The 24,009-nt window shown below is 40.6% G+C and overlaps 1 protein-coding gene and 1 long non-coding RNA gene across 7 annotated transcripts in view; both read right to left on the bottom strand.

Annotated features, from left to right (window-relative positions):
* Positions 1-5,964: 5,964 nt before the first annotated feature.
* Positions 5,965-19,856, bottom strand: LOC122838288. 3 transcript variants are annotated; one of them, XR_006371877.1, is made up of 4 exons: positions 19,651-19,856; positions 19,441-19,532; positions 19,155-19,340; positions 5,965-7,747 (listed from the first exon to the last, which is right to left on the bottom strand). It is a non-coding gene; the product is annotated as an uncharacterized LOC122838288 (long non-coding RNA). The 3 variants fall into 3 exon arrangements; XR_006371878.1 differs by lacking the exon at positions 5,965-7,747 and adding an exon at positions 14,349-14,787; XR_006371879.1 differs by lacking the exon at positions 5,965-7,747 and adding an exon at positions 16,166-16,986.
* Positions 19,857-22,812: 2,956 nt separating this feature from the next.
* tprg1 (tumor protein p63 regulated 1) overlaps positions 22,813-24,009 on the bottom strand; it is a 58,652-nt gene continuing 57,455 nt past the window's right edge. For all 4 annotated transcript variants that reach the window (XM_044128820.1, XM_044128819.1, XM_044128818.1 and 1 more), the window contains one exon: positions 22,813-23,984. In XM_044128820.1, coding sequence (XP_043984755.1) covers positions 23,790-23,984 — 195 coding nt within the window. In that variant the 3' untranslated portion in view covers positions 22,813-23,789. The remainder of the gene's footprint in view (positions 23,985-24,009) is intronic.

Here is a 24,009-nt window from a genome sequence, read left to right as displayed (position 1 = left end):
TCCAACTGGTCCCAGATCTGAGAAGCAGATCAACCAGTGAACCACAAAGCATCAATCACGGCTAATCCAACACTAAACCTGCCTTTTGATGTCAGTCAACATCCCTGATGGGGCAGAGCTAGCATCAGGTGCGGTGTTAATAATTTCCCCATTTACAGCACAGAGAGAGAGAGAGAGAGAGAGAAAGAGGGAGAGAGAGAGAGAGAGAGAGAGAGGAGCCAAAACACAGAGCTGAAACAGAGAAGACCTAATTAAACCGACAACGATCTGATGGGAGATTTAATTAGTACACGGAAATAAATGTGCGCCTCAAATTACAGCTAAATGTTCATCCCTGGAAAACTATAACCGAGCCGTTATCACTAGATAAAAAAAAAAAAAAAAAAAGATATATTTAACTCAAAACACTCGCTCTCACTCAAAACGCTCCTCAGCCTTTCACGTTATTTTTAGGCCGACAATTAATTAGGATTAGAAGATGATTATCCTCTCACATTCGAGCAGGGCGTTAAACGAGGAAATTGTTCCAAGAGTCGGGAGCTTTTTTGGGGGGGGGAGCCGGTGGCGGAGTGGTTGGGGGGGGAAGCTGATATTTTACACTGAAAGAGCAGGTGCTGCTGGGACCTGCTTCAGCACTTCTGCGCAGTAATGTAATATTCTTTCTCTAACTTTCAGAAATATAGTCCATGATGTAAAAGTTGTGGACCGGTGTTTAGCAACCACACTGCCGGTATCCCAGCAACAGGTTGACAAGTGTGATTGGTCTCCCTCTCAACCTATTAAAAAGCATGTATGTGTAGAACATAATGATGCTTGCACCCGTCCACATGTAATCCAAGCGAGGGGTTAGAGTGTCCTTTGTCACCGGATACGCTTTTAAAAATAAAACACGCTGTCGACGTACTGGGACGCTTGGATGAAAGTGGATATTTCAGAGGCATTTCTTAGAGTCTCAGATGAGTAGATGGATATAGTCCTGCTGTGGCATACCAAAACCATCGGACAATTACACGTCCGACAAGCTGAACTGTTTGTGACGTTTGGGGGGAAGTCTGTTGTTCTGAGAAACTTGGACATCTTCTCTCGACTTTTTTGGCCTCAACCCCCCAAAAGGAGCAAATGGTCCTGGCTTGGTTTTGTCTGTGCTGAACTCACTGTCAAAATTCCTAATCATGAGTCACGCTCAATAAAACTCACGGGGCCTCGACGTTCAACACTGACCTCGCTTTGCTTTCTGCTTTGGCTGCCATGAGGTCAGCCTGTGTGAAGCGGCGTGTAATCCTCTCTGCTAATTGATTGGCTTACAGAATTTTCACCATATGAAAGCCAATCTGTAAAAAGCAGGAGGTAACGGGAAGGGAATGTGTGGAGAATCAGGTAGGGCCGGCTTCCAGCCGGGTAACATCACTGCATGCGATGTCGTACCTCTCCTGGTGTGAATGTTTGGGATTGTGGCTCTGCTAAGGTGCAACGGACGCTATGGCCGACTCGGGAGGTCGGTTGTGCTCCTCTGGTTTATCCTTGGTGGATCCGTACGTGACGGGTCCGGCTGCTGCCAAATCATGCCGGAGCAGCGGAACGCCTTCCCACCTTGGGATGCTGATTATGATGATGGAGTACGGATTTGCAAATAGGTTTACGAGGGCCGTTTGTTCGCCCACGTTGTCGACCTCCGGCTTCCCATCACATAACCTATCCAGAGTCTGAGTCAGGGGCGCTCTGTCTGAGTGACACCCGGTTCTGTTCTGATGCTTCCAGATGGAAATGAACCCTTCTGGTTAGGTGAGCTCAGCCCACAGGCTCCATCCAAATAAAAATATCTACGACAAAACAAAAAAAAAAAAAAAAGAGTGGCATAGAACAAATGATGTAAGATGTGTACAATAGACGGAAATTGTCCCTGACTCTTGATAAGGTCCTTGCTCAAAATGGTTGCATGACTTGGCCACAACACCAGTCCCTCCTTAAAGGGGAAGTCATATATGTTTTTCAGGTATGTAGTACCATTTTGTAGCACAATCAACTTTCAGTTGTTATAACAATGCCGTATATGTCAACCATGACTTACAAGACATTTCACTTCACAATTTAATCCCTTGAAATTGGGCCTCTGTCTCTTTAAGTAGCTCCTGCTTTTTCTAAAACCCCGCCTTCAGCACGTCATCAAAGCTTCTCAATGAATCCTCTAACAACATTTTTACCAGTGTTGCACCAAGAAGTAGCTTGTATAATGAGCGGCACGGATGCGCAGTTCCAAGAGGTGTTTGCTAATTGCTGTTGACTAGTGTGAAGGAGCTGAGCGGCGGAGTCGCGGGGGAAGGCTGCTCTGGGATGTGGAAGCTCAGTTGCCAAAATGCCTTGGTGAGACAGAATGTTTCTCCAAGCAGAATGGTTGCCAGGGGAGATCACAGGATTTCTCAAACATGTATGAAAGAGTCAAAGCAACACTCCCGGTATGTTTTAGATGAGGGAATGACATTCTAACATAATGTGAAGCTAAATAAATGTCGATTTTACATAGTACTTCTTCCTCAATAAGACCATATCCAGTTGTTCTCAAATCAATTACTGGAGCCAGATGAACATTACAGATAAAGCCTCTTTTCCAAAATAACTTAAAGTCGTACCTAAAGATCTACTTCTTCTTCTTCTTTAAATCTGGCTATGGACTAAAACCTCTACAATCAATGGAGGGGGTTGAAGTCGACCCACCTGTTCTGTCCCTGTGATTCACATGAAGAACCTATAACTCATTCTGTAATGATTCATCAAATGATTCGATTCCCTTGATTTTTTTTAATTCCTCAAGCTAAATTATCTGCCTTGAGGCTTGGTTGAATTATTTAGTACACCATGTTCCGACCGGATGACTGTTGTCATGAGTTGCACAACGCTCGCACTCCCGCCAGTAAGCTGCGAATGGATGCTAAGTGCTACTAGCGGCTACGGAGGGAAACAGAGCTAAGTGCGCGCGCACTGCATGACGGAGTATCCGCACTTAAACAGGAAACAGAGTTTAGAGCGCTTAAAAAATACAAATCCAAACAGCCCGAGACGCAAACGTTGGGTCCGAGTCCGATTCCAGCGAACTCTGCAGGCCTGAGCCCAAAGTAGACAGTGAAAGAAAACATGTGTGCATCTACTAAACACTGACTCGAATATTTACGCACTCACTTATTTTATGTTTGACATTCATATTGCCCAAAAAGCAACATTTTGTTGATCAAGACTGATTTGGAAAAGAAAAAAAAATGGTGAAAACATTCAAGAGGGTGAATGTTTTGGGTTTTTATTTTCTGTTTTTACATGCATTACAAAATGAGTCCATATTTCCAATTTCTAAAACTTGCAACCAGCTGATTTTATTGTAATATGATCCATAAAAAGCTCAACTTTGACTAATTACCACCCCGCCGCTAGGCGGCTGCAGAGGTTTCAGACCAGACATTTATTTTTGTATTTTGCTTTTTATGACAAATGTCCTTGCTCAACATCAACTTGATAACAATGACAACATAGATATTTTGTCACCGTTTAGCTTGACGCTAAGTCTGTTTTAAACTTCTACTAAAATAAAATTAAAAAAATCATTCTGAAAATTGTCCTTTAAGACTTTAGAGTCACTCAGTTCTCGATGCAGTGATGATTCATTTACCAGGATGTGGCCTCACTCATATGTTGTGTCACTTGAGGTTTTGCATACACAGTTTGACATTGTCTCTGATGTTGCAAGACAGTTCAGATTCATCAACTTCCTCAACAATATGCTCTATCTGTGGTTATGGATGTGAGAGTAGCTGCAGTCTGAGGCATCGGGACGGTTGTGCAACAATCACACACCTCCCTCACCTGACATAATGTGTTTGGAGCGATCCATTGCGATGCGTAACCAGTACCCTGAGGTCATGAAAAACAGAAAAACTGTTGTCAGTTGACAACAAGTAAGTTTTCATTTACTTGGTTGTTTCAAAATATATACCTGTTCCTTAGACATTTTGTTATAGATCTACAATTAAATAGATGCTAGAATTTTTTCTTCTTCTCGGAATCTCAAGGCAAAAAGTGATTTTTGGTTTTATCACCACAAGCTTGTTAATCCAGAGTTTTACAACGTTTCGCAGTCATTGTTTAATCTATTTTGTTGGAGCTTCTATGGCAGCCATCACTGCCTCAAGTCTTCTTTGGTACGTTTTTACAACTTTGGCGCACCTGGCTTGGGTGGGTATTTTTTTTTACCACTATTCTCTGCAGATCCTTTCATGCTCAGTCAGGTTGGATAGTCTGAGTTAGAAGACAGTCAAGTTTAAGTCCTTCTAGAGCGAGGATGTTGAAGTGTGGCCCCCCGAAAGCAAGGTTGGCCCTCCAGGCCACAAACGCAATTCTTCATGGAAAAGAACGTTTTAGGTACAAGCCAGAGAATTTTACTGTAACCTTATAGGAAATATGAAGTTTCCTATAAAGGAAATAAATATCAGAAAATATGATTGCGCATAGTTGCAGTGTGCAGTTTCGTGATTAAAAATCCCACTTCTTGTTTCTGAGCATATGTTCAGAAACATTTCCATTAATATGACTCTTTAGCATTCAGCGACATTCACTCAAAAGCAGATTTGCAAAAGGTTTTTGAAGAAAAAGCGACTGTTTACAATTCTTTTTGTTCAGACCCAAGCTTTTTGTTTTTCCTGGACAAAAGAAGGAAACATCCCTAAAATGTCAGAAATTCTTTCCATATAGTTCACCAACAATGGTCGACCTTCTGAATGGTTCGGGTTAGCGAGGGGAACTGGGTTCTCGTTCCCTTCTCATACTCAGCTTGGCTTGGCCTTTAGGAAGGTTTGTGGACTTTAAGTTTTATTGATTTTTTGTTGCACTATTGTGATAACAATAAAAATCACAATAAGAACTATCGTGATTTCCGTTATTGCTAATTTTGTAGGTAACTGTGTGATTGCGACACATCCAAAAAAACAAAGTGTCACAATTTTTTTGTGACACGACACATCAGTCGTAGCTCCACAAACGTAAATGTTGTGCTTCAGAAACATTTCCATTAATATGACTCCTTAGGACACCGGTTGCATTCAACTTCCATTTCATAATAATGGAGAAAAGGACATTGAAACGTCACTCAGTTTGTGCTTTGACACGATCGCTGTTGGTAAATTTTATGGGTTTCCTATAAAACGGGTAACAACCCGGCATTTAGAAATCAGATGAGGAGCTGGAGTGCTGCTGACTTTTATTTTGTTTTTGTTTTGTTTTTTTGCTTGGTGCCATACAGTCCGTCTTTGCCAAGCAGGAAAAGAAGTCTGAAAAACAAATTTGAACTTCGCCACACACAGTGGGCCAACCTGAAAAAGTTGCAGGACAGGTTTGCTCTGCCTCCGGGGAGCGAATGAGGACGTGGTGGGGGGGCATTTCACACTGATTCTCCCTCCTCACTCATCCCCAACAGTAGAGAGGCAGTCACCGCTCGGGCCTCTTACCAACTGTTGGAAACGTGCGTCCCTTTTCACAGACGGACCGGAATGCCTCTGAGTCGGAGAAAAGCCCGGCTCGATGACAAACCTCTGAACTTTCACTCCTAAAGCAAACAAGCCGCTGGGAAGGTAAGTGTAAACAAAGTCCTGCTCAGCGCTGTTAGAAACACGCTGAGCTGTTGTGTGCTCTCATATTTGCAGTTCTCTTTGTGTGTGTGTGTGAGAGAGAAGAGAAAAGAAGAGTGGAAGCAAAAAGGGGCTGAATATATCATCAGTTGGATTTTCCATTAAAGTTAAAGAGGCCAGATTGCTCCCAGCCAGCCCCGCCCCATCCCGCCACGGCCAAACGGTGGTGCTGAGTGGCAAAACAATGTGCACACACACGCACACGCCCACGCATGCCTGCAAACACACACACAGCCTAAGGTTTAATGAATAGAAACATAATCTCAAAATTCAAACAATGAAGGCTTTGTGACTTTTAATGAATGAAAGAATGACATCTTTATTTCTTCTTGGAGGCTAAAGCGTAAAATCACAGCTGCCGTTTGAGTTCAGATTTCATGGGTCACACTCCCCCCACAAACAATGGATGGAAGTGACATGCCAAACCATAAATAATTGTATAGATGCACAAACCTACACAAAATATAAGATGAAATCAAGTCACCCTCTTTCTGAGTGTAAAGATTTTTAGCAGCATTAAAACATGCATCCTAAAATTGTTGTTTTATTTGGAGGAATGGAGCATAATGTGACCGAGATCAGTATAATAATTACTCTTCACTGTGCAATTTACAATAATTTTGTAAATAGAAGTAGTTTATGTTGAAGCGGCAGCATATTTTTGTAAAAGCTACATGCTGCAAAAACAGAACAGAAAGTTTCATTCATGACAGGAAGGAATGTGTATGGAGGACTGATCCTGCCACATTTCTAACTAGAGAGAAATAAATACAATACAAACAAAATAATAATATATTAATAATGTATTTTTTTCTGTTCCAGACTTATCATTTTAATTAATTTTTTCAGATTTGGTATTTAATACTTGTTTTTTTGTTTGTTGTTTTTACACTTTTATCGTACATTGATTTTCTCACCTCTAATTTCTCCTTTGCTTGTTTATTTACAGATATCTTTTTTTTAAATCTCCATTTTCTTTTTTTCTCCTTTAGACTCTGCAAGACTTGAGGTGTAAAAAGGTGAAAGGGAGGGATGGGGAGCCTGGTGGAGAGTCAGATTCTCTCCTATTGGTCAACATCAAGATCCCAGCTACTCACACACAAAACTTTGTTGAAATCTCCCTTTTTGTTTCCCTTTGTTTTTTTTGTTTTTTTTTTATCTCTTAGCATACACAGTCTCCAAGCTGCCAATTTGCAACACTGCAATACCCAGCCTGCACCAGGAGATGGCAGATTGTCAAAAGTAGCAACATCCAAATTCCAAAGAAGGCGGCAAAGCAGGTGAAACAATCGCAGCTCATGTTTCCTTTGACCTTTTCGGTCTTGAGTTTATTCAGCCTATCTGTTTAAGACAGTCAGAAAAGAGTGAGACATGTATAAAAAAAGAAGAAAAAGATTTAAAATGCTTTTTTAAAATTATTTTTAGTGCAGAAAGTGATCATTGCCATGTGGAAAATGGGCCTCTGTGTCTCCGTCTTTAATGTCTTTGGAAGACAGTGCAAAGCTCAAAGCTAATTATTTTACTTTAATAAACTTATACGCTTAGTATAAGTTTATTAAAGTAAAATAATAACAATATAGCAATACTGCTAGTAAAACCTCTGCTTTTAGTAATAAACTGCTACTACTAATAAATTACTGTCAATGTCGCCTCACCATTCAGGTTTTTTATTACTTTTGTTTCATCCTTCTCCTGATTTGTTAAAATTTCCTAGGAAGTAATCCAATACTGACTCTGATTGATGTTGCAACAACCTGACAGAGACACAATGCAGTCACCTTTTCTACTGTGGAGAGAAGGTGACGTTGGAGGTTTCACAGTAGTTCGGTTGTCTTTTTTCCATCTAATTTATAGAGCCTGGAAGCAAGAATTTGTCCAAGTTTTCAACTTCACTGAACCCCGGTAATGATCTATTGCTCGTTCTCCAACAGAATTATGGCTCAGAGCAAATAAGCATGCATGGTTTATTAAGCTGTGGGAATGTTTTTTAACAACCTCCATTTTTATTTTGCCCTCGGGCGTCCAATGAGCTCCATACATACGGCTGGATCGTGTTTTTCTGTTGAAATCCATGGTGGTAACTGAAAAACAAAGAAACAAAAGGGGGGGTAGAGCCTGTGGTTGTTAAAAGCAAATTTTCCCGGTCTATCCTTTAGCTGTCAGCCTACAAAACCTTTAAGGCTTATTTTTAAATAGTAACTTGGAGGGATGGATGAGAAATCAGATAATGGCAAGAATGGACGGATTTTTCAGCTTGACTAGCTCTGAACAGACACCAGGGAGACAGAAACTTTAAAATAATTCAGTCTTTTGCCAGTTAGTGAACGACAGAAGTGGGCGGATCGATACACAATATTGATAACATCGATACACCAAGTCAGTATTGGGTAGATTCTAGAGTAGTAAGAGTCAATACTTTAGATTCAGATTCATTCATATTTTAATTTATGTTTGTTTTGCAGTTTTTCCAACTCTACCGCTAAAATAATTTTGCTTTGACGTGCTTTTAATGATGCTGTTTTGCAATGTATTTAGGAAGTGCACACAAATCATGATAATACTAATTATTAAAGTATTTTGTAAATAACTATTAACTTTGCCCAAATTATGTCCTCGGTTACAAAATAAAATTATTCAAAGGAAAAAAAACAAACCTAAATATCAGAGGTTTGATGATTTAATCTAACTTGAAAGGTTTTGGTATCATTAGTATTGGCGATTCACACTGGTGATTTACTTGGTATCAGATCAATACCAGAATATTGACACCTTCCTAAAATAATGGCCCAAGTCACCAGCTCTTTATTTCCAAAAGATGTTTGAAGGGGGAAAAAAATCAATGCCCATTATTTCAGGAAGGTGATGATATGCAGAATCACACAGGACCCAACTTAAACACTAATAGCTTTCACTTGCAACCAAACTCCGGTATCTATGTCAACACATAATGAAGTAGTTTACAAATCAGGAAGGTTTTCCAAATCAAGTCAGAAAATGCCCTAAGATGTAAAAACTTATTTTAAAACCTAAACATGTTTCATACCAGATTTCGGCACATCTATGTGGTTCCATTAGGCTTCATGATTAAATGAGCAGATAACAGGAAGGCTCAATTAAGTTTTCTTCTCTCCTCTGTGCTACGGGACACGCTGACTTCACAAATGTTGGCAACCTTTTTAGAAATCGCAGAGTTAAAGTAAGTATCCAAACTCAGTACACATTGGTATAGCCATTGGTAACCCTAGCAATGCTAACTGCTATTATAAGACGGTGCAGACAGTTTAAAATGTCTACTCTGTTGTGACGGCTTTGAAATATTATGGTGACTCCTCTCTCACTCAGTCACAGTACGGTCGCCCCTCGTTCTAATATTACTGATTAATGAACGCTCATGTCATGGAGGATGGAAACATGAATTCTCAACACTGTTCTCCTGTTATAGCGCTAAACGAGAAATTCTGCTATGCTTGGTTTCAGGAGGTCCAACCAGAAATTACCAACAAAAAAAAACTTAGATTGGAGAAATTCTGATTGGTTCATCTCTAGTAGTTTGTAGCTATTTGGACATAGAAGCCACATAATTATGTAAAAATGTCAACACTCGTTCTAAAATTAGCTTTTGCTAGAGGCAACGGTATAGTTAGGGCATCCTCCATTGAAAGAATAGTTTCTCTAGACAAATAATAAGATCTAGAAAAGAACCAGCCGCAGTGATGAAAGTTACATTTCTCATTTTTACATAACTTCTTCCATTTACATGTAAATAATAATAATAATACAAAAAAGCTTGTTGATAATAGGTTTCAACTCTGTTGGTACTCTCTAAGATTAAACGATCCAGAAGTCGGACCAAATTCTTGCTTGAGCACAATCAATCAAGTTAAGTGACCCAAAATAGTATTTTGCTGACATTTTTTTCCCCCCAGTGCAACGGAGGATGGGAAATAGATAACTGATAGGGTAATCTATTTCTCATCTGACAGATCGTCAAAGTGCCAAAATTACTGTAAGGTGATTCTAAGGTGGCCATATGTTCCCACACACACATACACACGCACACAGGTGTCATCACACCTACTCCTTCCTCAGCATTAGTCACACAGAGTCAGCTCAAGAAGAAAAGGCCCATATCCATCAACAGGAGAGGCCTTTCTAAACACCACGCCATCCCTCTTATCAAAACAATGTTAAAAGCGGTTGACTAGATTTCAGCAATGCCAGGAAGCGCACGCATGCTGCTGAAGTCATCCCGGGCCCCGGTTCACGTCCTGTTGGAGTGACCGGGAGTGTCTGTGTCTGTCCGTGTGTGAGCCGCGATCAGAGCAGTGAGCGCCGTGACCTGACAGCCGTGTTGATGGCACATTGCTTCTCATCGCACGCTGAAGACTGCAGGAATGTAAACTCTGTCCGCACTCTGACATCAATGCCGTCAGCCCAGTCTGCACTGAAAGAAATCCACTTTTGGACCTCCACTCGCTCAGCTGAAAGTACTTTGGAGTTGTTTCTTTTTTGGACATCGAAAATTAAGAGCCCAACGTGTGTTTGTCGTCTGAGGACGATTGTTCCTCGTTTTCCTACAGTGTCTGGTGATGGACTGATACAATGTTGGAAATAATGGTGAATTGGAGGAAAAATGGCCTGAAGGTGAAACTGAGACTTGTACCAAACTGAGACATTTTTGGCAAAAACATCTGTGGAATTATAAGACAATCTGTAAGTGCGTTTCCATTATGAATGTGCGCAAAACCTTGTCAATGTTATTGTCAAAAAACCCACAATTTTACAACATAATGTTTTCATTAAATAAGAAATGCAATTAAAATCACATGTATAACATGCCGCGCCATCATCGTCCAACTACTTCCTGTTGTCTTCGTAGTTTGCACCAGTGGGAACATGCGATAGTTGATCATGTGTGATGTGGGGGTGGGGGGGGTAAAAGAAAAGTGTTTCCATTGCAGTTTTACAAAATAAACTAATTTCGATACGGCCTCATCAAACTGATGAGAGGAGATTGCAAAATTACCAAATACAGAGATGCTATTAGCTTCTTTTTTATTTGCTAACCTGGTCAATGAACAATCAGCAAATCCCAATGTTTTCTGAAGTTGAAATTCGGGACAGACGGTAGACACGGTAGGTTTGATGTCGTTCTCGTGTCCCAGTATATTGGTGAAATGAAACACCACAGAAATTTTAATTATGTCCACATTTGCCTAACAAATACAAACATTTCTTCTGAATTTGCCTAAAGCAGCCTACGTAAAATTAGTAGTTGCGTTTCCACTGCAAGTGTCAATACTTCACAAGTGAAAAAAACAACACAATTTCACAATTACAGTGTTTCTACTACATAAAATACTCAATCAAAGTCACACGTGAATAAGTTTGTTCACTCGATAAGTTATTAAAAAACACGCCGCGCCGTCATCCTCCAACCACTTCCTGTTTTCTTCTCCCTGGTTTGCACTAGTGGCAACATCCAGATGTTGATCATGCGACTCGTGTGACATGAACAAAGTGCTTCCATTGCAGTTTTGTAAAATAAACCTATTTTGATAAGGCCAAAAAAAAAACACCAGCTCGTTCTAGCGTCAAACTTTTTATTTTTTTCTAAATTGGCATGTTTCCATTATGCAAATTTATTTTCCTCATGTCAAATGGTACAATTATGTGGTCAATGGAAATGTATCTGGTGGTACTTGCGCTGCCATTTTAAAATTGTATTTTTTATTACCCCTCCAGGGGGTCTTTTTTTTTTTGTGGACTCTAGTGTCCCTTATATGAAAGTAGGCTGACAGGAAAGAGGGGAAGACATGCGGCAAATAACGTCGGGTCCGGGAGTCGAACCATGTCGAGGACTCAAGGCCTCCAAACACGGGTCGCGCTGTCCCCTACGCCACCACAGCGCGCACTTTAAAATTTATTTTAAGAACATAGATACATCAAATTAAAATAACTACAAGATAAATTGATACATCAGGTCATGGTGTGTTTTGAACCTGATCTTGGTTAAGTGGGTGACAACCAGTCCATCGCAGACACTCTTCCAGAGACCTGAGCTCTTCTTCCATCTCTGCTTACCTGACCAGTACGAAAGTGTCACAGTGCCACCAGCAGGCTCTGCAATAAAGGACAAACTCTCTGCTACCTCGCTCCTCTGGACATTCCTCCTGTGGGGCCGTCCAATGAGCCCCGAGAGCCCATACCCAGCAGAGGATCAGAGTGTGTCATGACTCCAGCTGTGAGTGAGTAAAACACAGGCTTCCCTCCCTTCAGCGTGTTCCTCTGGGTCTTAGAAATTGCTGCCCTGAGGCCTCAGTCCATGAGAGCCGTGACAAGCAAACACTGCAAGACCACAAAATCTTACCAAGGAGGTTTGGTCTGGTTTCTAGTCCAAATATCTTATTTCAAGTGTACTAATTTACAAGTGACTTCTCAGCAAGACATGGCAGCTTATTTTAGGTCCATAATTTATTTAGACTGATGAAAAAGTGCTAGTTCTACTGGCGAATTATTTAATTTCTATCATGGGAACGTTGCTTTTTAAAAGGGACATTATCTGCCAGTGGAACTAGTACCTTTTTATCAATATTAAGTCAAGTTTATTTGTACAGCGCATTTCAGCAACAAGGCAGTTCGAAGTGCTTTACATCTTGAGAACATAAAAGCATCATAAAGCGAAAACCAGTCACAGTCATTGCATTTTGTCAAGCGCCATAGTTAAAATCACCAATAAACATCAAATATGTTGGTCAGTGTTTCATTTATTAAAAGCAACTCCAGATTTGATTCAAAGGAGCTCAGTGTTTCAGCTGTTACGCAGTTTTCTGGACGTTTGTTCCAGATTCGAGGGACATAGAAGCCGATATTAAGGAATTATTTACTTAAAAACTACTTCTTGCTGAGTGGTTACCTGTAAGTTCTTTCAAATGTACTGAGATATTTGCACTGAGAAGTAAACCAAGGTCACTTGGTAAGATTGGGTTTTATGCAGAGAGGAATACAACTGTGTAAAGTCCGTCCAGATAAGAGGGGTAGGGGGCCTTGGGCCATTTAGTCTCTGCTGAAGGTTGGCAACGGCAGACATCTGGTGAAACTGTAACCCACAGCTGTTGCCAGCCTGACATCTCCTTGCCGTCACGATTACCTCCCGCCTCTGGGACACCTGCGCCCGACATGGCGGCCATGTCGGAGAGGGGGTGAGGGGTGGGGGGCACATCCCAGGAGGTTGCTGGGTACACGGCGGTTCACGCCAGGAGCTGCTGCGGAGCCCACTTCACGGAACAGAGGGGTGGGGAGGGGAGGCGAGCTCTTGTGTCAGGGGTCAGGCCGGGGGGACGGTTAGAGCAGGGCCGTCTGTAACCGCAGCTCCCGCTGACATCTTAACCTCACTCGTAAATTGCTCCACTTGCTAAGGAAACACGGCCTTCAGGCGGCGAGGGCTACCGGCTCAGACCGGTGTGGTTAGCATTCTTGGGAGGATAATAATAATAATACTATTTTGACATGCGGCCCATGCGAGGCGTGTTTGCTCACTCATAAAAACTGAAAACAGTGGAGATTTCATTACTGGTCCGGAGAGTAGTGTCAAATAAAAAAGGCTCTTGAAAGTCGTCACAAATCAGCGCCACCGCAGGACAAAGTAGACATGGGGACGTTTTTCTTTAGCATTGTAAAGTCTAAGTGGCAACGCACACACCTAGGCAGAGTTTCTATCCACCACAAACTTCTAGAAAAGGGCAAAACAGCTGAAACCCTGATTTCCTTTAAATCAGGTGGTTAAGACCTGTTTGGAAACAGGTTCCAAACAGGTTAAGAACATTGAACATTGGAGATGGAACTTTGATCAGCATATTTGGCGTATTGATGATTTCGATGACGGCATTTGACAAAATGTAATGTTTATTGCCGTTTCTCAATTGGTAACCGTATAGTGGTTTGATGATGTAAAGCATTTTGAGCTGCTCCATTTCTGAAATGCAAAGCTTTCAAATGTAAAAATACTTTATTGACCTCAAAGAGAAGTTGAATGTTGCTGCAGGAGAGGTTTCATCAGCAACTACAACAACTGTCTGAAGAGTCTGGCATAATTTGAGTTACAGTGACATTTAATGTCCCTTTGGGATCAATAGCTGCGTTTCCATTGACCAGAAAATGGCGCAAACTGAAGTTACGAAAATAAATTTACTTCATAGAAAAGGCAATTTTGAAAAAACAACTCCCATTTTTAGAGGATGAGGTGTTTTTTTTTCACCTTTTATGAAATTGGTCTACTTTGCGAAACTTCAACAAAAACAGTGTTTTATTTTTTTTATTTTATTGACATCAGTCACGTGATTGACAACCGGATGTCAGCACTGGTGGAAAAGACGAAGAAGTGATGGCGCATGTTTTCAAATGACTTGCATCAAACTTATTAAGTAGCTACTGGTAATTTTAATTGCGTTTATTTAACGGAAACACCACAATATCAAAATTGTGTTTTTTTCCCCCCCACATTAGCGGAATATCAACAAAGTTTTGCGCACATTTGTAATGGACACTGAGCCACAAAAGTACTTTTAGAATTGAATTGGATCGAGGAAAATGCAGGAAGGAAACTTCTTAGCAGCTACAAAAGATCTAAAACCGGGCAATCTCGGTCTTTTAATGCCCAAACTTTAAAGAGCTGCACCCCATGTGACCTGCAGATGTAAAACATAGTAATTTCATAAAGCCTGCTCTCTCCACTTTAGCCGAATGTGGAACACAGGTGCTCGTTTCCCTTGTGTTGGTAAGCAGACGAATGTTAAACACTTTACTCCGAGCTCCAAACACGAACTCCCAACATTCATTAAAGTTAATGATAATCTCCGGTTAATCACAGCCTAGGTAGCGCAGATCAGACACTTTGCTTTCCATCGCAGCAATAAAATCCAATCCCAGGCGTCGGATTGCAGGCGGCTATGATGTGCGTGCGTAGCGGCTGAATGTGGGTTGGTGCGTACGTGTCTGCTGCTCAGGCCGGTCGCCCCTCGCTCCGTCTTCCGCCGCCGCCTTTCCAGCAACTTGTCATCAGCGCTTAGTCCCCACCGCTGTTGATGGCCTGCCCGCCGTCGGAGAGTGGGGGGCATGCATCCTAAAACAAGAGGCCGGATGACTGACAAGCCAACACAGATTGGGAGTCGTATTCGGTCTGAAATGCAAAATATGTCAGGGAACGCAGTCGTCACCGAGCCCTGCTTCATGCCGGCCTGGTGGTTTTCAGGAGCGGCAAGTACAGACTGGAAGAGGAGCTCAGAAGCCACACTTTCCCCCTGATGTTTATCAGAAAGAAAGAAAAAAAAAATCACTCCAGCATATTCAGAGACGGTTTATTTAAGTGACGATAACAGAGGTGCAAGTCTGTGATGTGAGACACGTTTATATTTATTAAATGGAAACTGTAAGCGGCCTAAAGAAATGCTTATGTGAGCACAATCCATGTTTTATTAAATATTTAGACGTTACATTAAACGATTAGGGTGCAGTTAATGTACATGGAACAAAATACTTTGGCTAGTTAAAAAAAAAACACTTGAAGCAGATGAGAAGGGGTTCACATATTTTAGCTGTGACTGGCTTAGCTACAGGAAACTGAATGTTACATCATCTTGCTACTTAAATCAACTAGCCAGCTATGATGTTTTTTTTTGATATGTTAAAAAATTAAAGTTGTCTTCCTAATACAATCCTTCTAACCTAAAGTTACTAGAGGAAACTATGTAGCTCAGGGATGGTGAATATGTGACATGGAAGCTGTTTGTGGCTTTTGGACTAATTTGTGTGACTCCTCACTTCAGTTCAAGGATGGTACAGATTTGGCTGCAAATGGCGGTAATACAAACGGACACTTCTTAAAATGATTATAATCTCATTTTGTTTATGGGAATACGCTAAAAAAATTAACAAATTAACAAACAGTCCACTGAAGAAGTTAGGAAGCTTTGCACATACTGTTGAGGCAAATGTCTGAGTCCCTTTTTGGACCTACAATGGCTTATTCTCTACTTTTCTTTATTAATAATTATTAATAAAGAAAAGTATGTGTTTTTACAGATTTATTTCTGTAAAAACAGAAATAAATCTGTTTTTAATGGTGATTTAATTGGTGATTTAATTCACCATTAAATCATTTTTTATTTCTAAATCTGGGGGGAAAAAATGGCCTGAAAGTATTTTCAACTGTAAAAGGGTTGGACAATGATCAAGTTGTTGTCATGTGTCATATTTATTCGTTTAAGCATTTAGCTAAAATAAAGCTTTATTACAGCTTTATTTTATTTATTTTTTAGCTTTATTTTAGCTGCAATAAAGCTAAAATTTAATCAGATTATTACAAACCAGCTGCTTTAATTGGAAGCAATATTACCTTGTGATAAAAGAGATTACTTAAAATATAGAGAAAATATATATTTTTTTGTCTATCCAACATGAAGCATAGGGCTGAGGTTAGCTAAGAGAAAGCTGGGATTTAAGCTAAGGCTAGATTAGCATCCAAATGGAACAAGCTAGTTTCCTCCTGCTTTAAAATATTAAGATAGCTTTTTAAAACTAAACATAAAGTTATATCTTTATATGAACTGCATTTCTCCTCTATTATGCTGTTTCATGTCTTTTTAACCACAATTTGTTACCTTTACCTGTTGCTATGTTGCTATATCCTTGCTAATTTAGGGATTAAACCAAGTGCTACTCTTGGTAAGCCTTCTGGGGTAAAATGAGTATTGTAATAGATATCAATACAAAATAACAAAACAAACAAACAAAACACACTTTTTAGAGGATGCCATTTTTAAAAATTAATTATTCAATTACTTTGTCTTTGTATTCAGCAACTTTCCACATCCTTCACAGTTTACAACAAGATTTTTTGAGAGGGATCAAAACAATGTAGCGTATATGCTAGCAGGGAAAAAGACAAAAACAAATGGATTTCAATTGTTTTTACAGAAATAAATCTGAAAAGTGTGGTGTGGATTTGTATTTAGTCCGTTTTACTCTTACACCTCTAAAGAAATACTTCGCAAGACAAAAATATTCCAAGAGACAAGAAATCTAGGAGAGTATTTTTTTTAAAAAGAATAACAAAAAAATAGACTTGATGGAGTCAGATAAAGGTTATATTTTTCTTTTTTTTAAACATCCTTCTCAGCTTTTGTTTTCCACGAAGTAAATCCAGGGTGTGTTCTGGGCTGTAACATTCTGCATAGTTGGGAGCGTTAGTGGATTTGACAGTTCTCCAAGTGTCCCATGGCTCCGGGTTCAACGAGCACACTTCCAGACACAACAGTGACAGCTGGGAGAGGGATAAATAACAACACTGTCTCTAGCTCCATTTACAAGACAGCGATTCAGACAACAAGGCAGTAGTCTCCGTGCGCAAACACAAAACCTGCGTGGGCAGACGCACGCACACACGCGCGCGCGTTTCCTGCTCACACGTTCGCTCCTTCACACTTACTGCTTTCGCTGCTGCGAGGGCAACAGATGGAAAAGCGAGCAAGGTGAGAAGAAGGGGAAAGCACCTCAGAAAATAGGAAACGCCCGTTGGACTCGGCCCGTTAGCAACCGGCGCTCCTCTGACAGGTGTAACGTGTTTACCAAACAAACAACCGACGCGGATGTCAGAGAAATGAAAATGGTGACCTGAGGTGGCTTGACCTGTGAAAAAGAAGCCCCGGTCTCCAGGCTGGCGTATCTATAAGGACGTTGGGAGGTATTTCAGAGAGATGAGAAGACTGCGTGCCACACCAGGATTGCGAGAGTGTCTCGCAGAATCTGTCTTGAGTTACTCGCCTCAAGCATCCCAGGCAGCTCTGGTTGTTAGCCGAGGCCATCCGGGGTCGCAGGCCCTGATGGGCAGGTTTTGAGCCTCTCGCTTTCAGATTCCACTGCGGGGCAACGGGGGAACACGTCTCACACCGCGTTCAAGGCAAAATAACCACTTGGACCTGTCGAGCCAGACATGAAGACTTCCGTTGGGAGGAAAGGCGGCCTTGACCTCCCAACAAAATCCATTAGACCGCGGCGTCTACCCAGGAGGCGGCTCCTTTAGGAGCTAATTTGTTTATTGGGTACTTAATGTGGTTTCCTCCAGGTCACGCTTCGGTAGATACGATGCAAGTTATTTATATAGCGCCGGTTCCAACAGACAACACACCTGAAGGCACTTAGCAAGGAAAGCTGATGAAACCGATCCGGACATATAAACCAAGAGGTGTCTAAAATCACTCAAGTTATTGAGACTATTAAAGTTAGAATGTAACTTTTACTTTTATAAGCAAAGCTTAGAGGTAATGGGCCTCCCAATAAAAAAATGACGATGGTTTTAAGGTGTGTTCTGATCATTTCCCGCCAACATTTTGTACTTTCGCAGTTTTTGTTATTATTTCTCACCTGATTTTTTTCCTAGCATGAAATGGAGTCGTTTGTTGTTTCATTCTGACCAAGCGCCAATATTTTTATTTGGAGAACCTTGAGTAAAATGTGAAAAGTCGATGCCACTCGGGCCACATTCTGGTCAAATTTTGTTCTCACTCCAAATGGGAGTCAGAACCAAAATAAAATGTAATATAAAATTAAAATAAAAAAATTAAACAAGATTTGATCAAAATTAAATTGTACAAGAGAAGCCCATGTATCATCATAATTAATGAGAACTCCTCAAAATCTACGGATATGCAACTGTTGGTATTATTTGTGAGAGCTAAATGGAAATTGAACTCTAACAGTTGTTTAGCTGTGGCGTTTCTCCCGCTACTTGTTAACACCATTAGCTTCAGCCAAATGAGGGCGACTAATGTGAATTTTTTATGAATAAAGAACCCTGCTGCAGGTAAGATAATAACCACTCGGACACTTTCCGCAGAACCTCACTTTGATATTCCTAAAGTATCTGTTTAAGTTTTGGGAACTGTCAGAATTGAGCCGCATCATCATGACACTGGCTTGTTTTTCTTGTACTCACCGTTGTCATTTAATAACCGCAAACTGCGAGTTAATTTCTTCGATGCTATACTGGGTGGAGAAAAGAAAAAAAAGAAAAACGAAGCTAAGTACACATATTGTCTAGCCCAAGGCAACGGCCTACCTTTGCAGAAAGGAATGCAGTTGCACTAAACCTCATTTATCTTGGCCAGGTTAACCAAGTGGAGCTTCATCCATACGTGGTTGAGAGCAGCAGCTCATTAAAAAGTGGTTTAATGTTTTATTTTCCAGATCTCTCAAAATTTCACTCAGTTCTTTCATTTAGCTTGTATTACTAGTCAGTTTGTTTCAAACTCAGCATCTTATTCCAATTAGAAATATGAGGATTTTCCCTACAATAAAGCTATGCCGATTGAAAACGTATTTGTTTGAACATGACATTTTAGACTACAGTTAATTTTAAGGTCACTAAAATTAAACCTGTGGCTTATTTCCGATTTTTTTTCTAATAGTGATTTTTCATTTATTTATACTCACTTTATCATCCTTTTCTGCTATGGCTGTTGTGTTTGTGGTCACTTCGCGGTTGCCGTCCTGTCACTCCGCGGCAGTCGCACTTTCATGTCTCGTCTCAGCCGCCAGTTCTCAACTGTCATGTACATCTTGAGGAGCAAAGCAGAGCTCTAACTCGGTTGTTCTACCTTCGGGGCTAAACATAATGATCTAGAAGAAAGAAAAAAAAAAAAAGAAAAGAAGAAAGATCATGTGAGGACAAAGGGTAAATCACTCTCAGAAACACACCCTCCTGTATCCCTGCACGCACATCTGAACTGGTGCTGGTTCCTATTCATCCCGAACTGTGGCGTCAAAAGAAGGCAACGGCACACAGGCGAGGCCTCATGCTTCGTCTCCCCCCTGCAGCCACAGTAGAAAGATAAAGTCGTGGTGATTGCAGAGTAAAACGTAAAGAGAAACAAAACAAAACAAAAAAAGGTCAAAGTGGTTTCCATGGAAACAAAATAAAAGCACGCACTCTAGCACGGCTGTTGTTCGGGTGAGAAACGTCACGAGCATCCATTTATCTGCCTGCTAATCCTGTCTTCTGATCACCTTTTCCACCTCAAAAGAGCAGAAACATGAATGAGGCGCTTCGCTCCGGGCCAGAGCCGCTTCGTCAGGGAGCAGAGACTCGTCCTCGTTCTGGGAGGAAACACGTTAACCCTTTCTGACCCCCCTGGGGTCACGGTGATACGTGAAACCAAAGGGTGTCGAACCCAGCCTTATAATTTACCTTGAAGAATTACAGCTGCACAGACTGCTGGGTAACCTCCTGCTTGACCTCGTCCTCTGATAGTCGGAACATTTTGGTTCATTTTCTGTTTTTTCGTCATCTCAAGGCGACTGCTGAGATGAACACACACAAGGGCGATTTTAGGGAGACAAGTTTCCATTGTGAGATCATTGAAATAAAGGATTAGCTTTGCTGATTGTAACAAAGTTTGGTAGGTGATGCGCTTCTGTTCCCCAGGTTGAACCTTCAGGGTCACATAAAGATAGTTACAAAATCGGCCTTCTGTCACCAGGACTAAAGGACAAATGTCTCTGCAAGATCTAACGAAGCTCATCCATTCATTTATCTTTCGTTGCATTGATTTCTGGAACAGTGTCCCCACAGGTTTGCCTAAATAAAGTGAATCCTTCAGCTGTAGCTGATCCAAACACTACTGCTGGTCTTCTGACTAAAACCAGGAAGTTAGAGCACATCACCCAGTGCTAAAGTCCTTCCACTGGCTCCCTGTAGCTCAGAAAATAGACATTGAAATACTTTAAAGATCTGCTGTTGTCATAGCAACCTTCCAGACCCCTCAGATCTCCTGGTTCTGCTCTGCATCCCCAGAACCAGAACCAAACATGGAGAAACAGCATTCAGCTTCTATGCACCACAAATCTGGAACAAACTTCCAGAAAACTGCAAGACAGCCAAAACTGCGACTTCCTTTAAAATCCACCTGTTTAGAGTTGCCTTTGATTCATAAAAACTGGAAGTTTGATCAACATTTGGTGTGCATCAGCTTAATAATTTTAATTTTAGGTCCAACAACTTTTTTCCTTTCTCTTTCAGTCTCCTCTTTGCCTGTCATTACAGTTTTTAAAAAGTACATAGTAGGAAGTTCACACGTAAAAAAAAAACAAAGAACATTTTAAACAGCTGCCGATCTCAGCACCAGAATAAAATTCACCCAAATTGATCACCTTGCAAAAACGCTCAAGAACTACACCAGAGACTCTTCAGGGCTCAGTTGGCACAATGAAAATGTTCAGATTCCTGACAGTTACAGTGAGACAGGACAAGTTCGGCTTGTTTGAAACGGTTGGCAGCAGGATTCATTTTCATCAGGGACATGAGAGCAAGACTTAAAGGTGCAACCAGATCAAACCTGAACTGAAAAGGGAAAAACTAGGATAAGGGAAGAAAATGGAAAGAAATCAATATGAATAAAGTCTATAATGATAATTGATCACAACAAAGAGAGGATTTTCTCCTCGACGACGGAAGAGACCCTACAAATATTCTCTATAATATATATTTTTGATAATTGCTCAATATGTTATAATCTTGTCCTTACTGAATCATATGTTCCTCTGAACTTCATTTTTGTTAAATGTATTTTAATATTTTATTAATAGTTTGTGTACCTACATGCCTCAATTCCCCGTCACTTTGCTTCTGTTGCACCTGGGTTTCTGCTCTATTTTAGTCAAATCTGTAGCTAATTCAGGAGACTAAATACCATTTTGATACTGTAGAGTGTACAGTTTGATTGCAGCTACGGCTTTTGAATCTTTCCAACATCATCGTGTATGGATGCTGCAGATATGCCTCATTGCTACGCAGCGGTGAATTCGTGATGAGCTGCATCCTGCAGAGTGGTGGAGACTGTCGAGGAGATCAACAAGACTCTGCAAAACATCCACAAACCCCGAGTCAGGAGGCAGGCAAAATGTGAAGTGTAGGACGTCTAGAATAAATATTTCCCACTCTGGCTGTATATGCAGGTTTAATTGGACTCTCAGTGCTGACTGCCGTCTGTGCGGCTGATGCTGTACCTGTGAATATGAAAATAGGTTTTCTGCAGGACTATTTTCATGTATAGACAGGTAGGGTTGGGCGATATGGACTTAAAATTTTATCGCAGTATTTTTGTGCTATTGTGACAATAATAACTATTTATTACTTCATTTTTTAGCCCCAGTGGCACAGCACTGATGGCTCCACAAACACGACATTCTCATTTGCAACACGCTTCTTTAGGACACCGGTTGTAAAAAGAGTGCGATTTGCATCACTAAAATGCAGACAATAAGTGCATCTAATCTTATTTCCAAACACACTGATACCCTTTTACTGAACTAAAAATGGAGAAGAGTAACAACAACAATCCCGACAATGCAGACAGTTTAAGGAGTTATTAAACATATTTACTCTGAATATATCGCAACAAGAAATCAAAATAGTCTCATGGCTAGAAATTGATTAATGATAAATGATATGACAGATGACAGATGCATCTTCAACAATTAGAATAATGTAAAGTTAAACTCATTTGTATGCGTGTGTCTGTAAGTAGCAGGAACTGCATAGTTGTATGATTGACTTTTTGAAGTTGTGTCTCTGAAGGACAATAAAAAGATGAATATTGGCTCCAATAACTAAAGTCAGGCACAAAACATCTTCTCATAGTTTTTGGTTATTACTGTACATGTTGCCTGTCAAACAAATCAAATACATCAAATGTCAGAAAGTGAAACTCATTTCATCTGCAGCAGATTCATCACAAACTGAATTACTGCAACCTTTTACATCTTGAAACGGATTTGATAAAAATTCAATTCAATTCAGATTTTATTGATCCCAAATAGAAATGAAATAAGACAGATTGTTAATCTTAAATAAAATAAAATGGACTAAAAAAATAGACATTTTCTAAACAGACTTCTGAAGAGGATATTCAATCTGTGTAGACTGTGTACCTGGTTGGGGCTCCTTTTGCATGAATTACTGCATCAATGCGGCGTGGGATGGAGGACCTCAGTCTGAAACAATACTGGAGGCCGTGTGTGTTTTTCACCACGAAACAAGCAAATAATTATGACCACTCTGCTTAGGATCAAACAATGAAAATAATGCAAGGCATGTTGTTAAATAATTTATTTGGATACATTCCCAATCCCAGCTCCATCACTTTACTCCCAAGTGCACTTTGGCATTAGAGTGTATATAATAATAATAATAATCAAAAACACATGTATAAAACAAAGACAAATGATTCGGCTTTGACTCGTTTCACAAACCACAAGATATTAATCAGATCAGATGTCATTCACTAAATTCTTCATGAACACCGCTTTGAATTATTTGGTTGTCTTGTAAAGACGTAACCAGCTCTTCTACTGTAGAAATCAACAAACGTAGGCTGGGATGTTCAGATAAACCAGCTGGAGCCCAAGAAATAAAATGTTTAATGGAAAAAATATAGGCAGCATGTTGTTCTGTAAAGACCCCAAAAGAGGAAAACCGATTCTTATGAGGAAAAAAAAAACCAACAACATGGTCACCAAGCTGCAAACTCACACAACTAAGGGAAATTCCTCAACTGTATGCACGGCAAAAATACACAGAGAATGATAAAAACTAAGCTGACAAATGAGCCTCTATGCTCCAGTGAATCTCTAAAGGGGCGGATTGGCATGGGGAACCAGCTCCTAACAGAAATACCGGGGGAGGAAGAAAAGAGTCTCGTTGCGAAAGAGTTGAATTACCATATCGCTGGGGAGCAAAGGGAGCGGGGAGGAGGGAGCTGCTTTAAACCAGAGAGGAGAACCGCTCTGAAACCGGGAATGTTTCTGAGAATCACACGGCAGAGAATGAAGAGCGGTGGTGACCGAACATTCAGTAGAAGCAAACAAAAACAAATCTCCAACCCGCTTTTAGAAGGTTTCCATTAACTTTTGACATTTCAACAACAACAAAAAAAATCAGAGAAAAAAAAATCAGAGAGAAAAAAAAAATCAGAGAAAAAAATCAGAGAAAAAAAAAAAAATCAGAGAAAAAAAAAATCAGAGAAAAAAGTCAGAGAAAACATCCCAAACATCAAAAAAGTTGCACCAAGTTTAAAATCCGAGGTTTCCTCGGGCCATGCAGTAGCCCAGCTTGTTCTGGTTCCCAAGGAAGGACATGGCGCCCACGTACGCCTCGATGTAGATCGGCTGCTGCAGGACCAGGACTCCATTGGCTTTCCCAGGAATCGGCTCTCTGACGTGGGCCTTCTCAGCTGCATCCTTCAGCCTCTCGGAAAAAGTCTGCATCTGAGGAAAAATCAGAAATGTCAAC

Source organism: Gambusia affinis, linkage group LG10 (assembly GCF_019740435.1).
Source record: "Gambusia affinis linkage group LG10, SWU_Gaff_1.0, whole genome shotgun sequence".
Taxonomy (NCBI): domain Eukaryota; kingdom Metazoa; phylum Chordata; class Actinopteri; order Cyprinodontiformes; family Poeciliidae; genus Gambusia; species Gambusia affinis.
The sequence above is the reverse complement of the archived record's forward strand: the minus strand, read 5'-3'. Positions and strand labels throughout refer to the sequence as shown.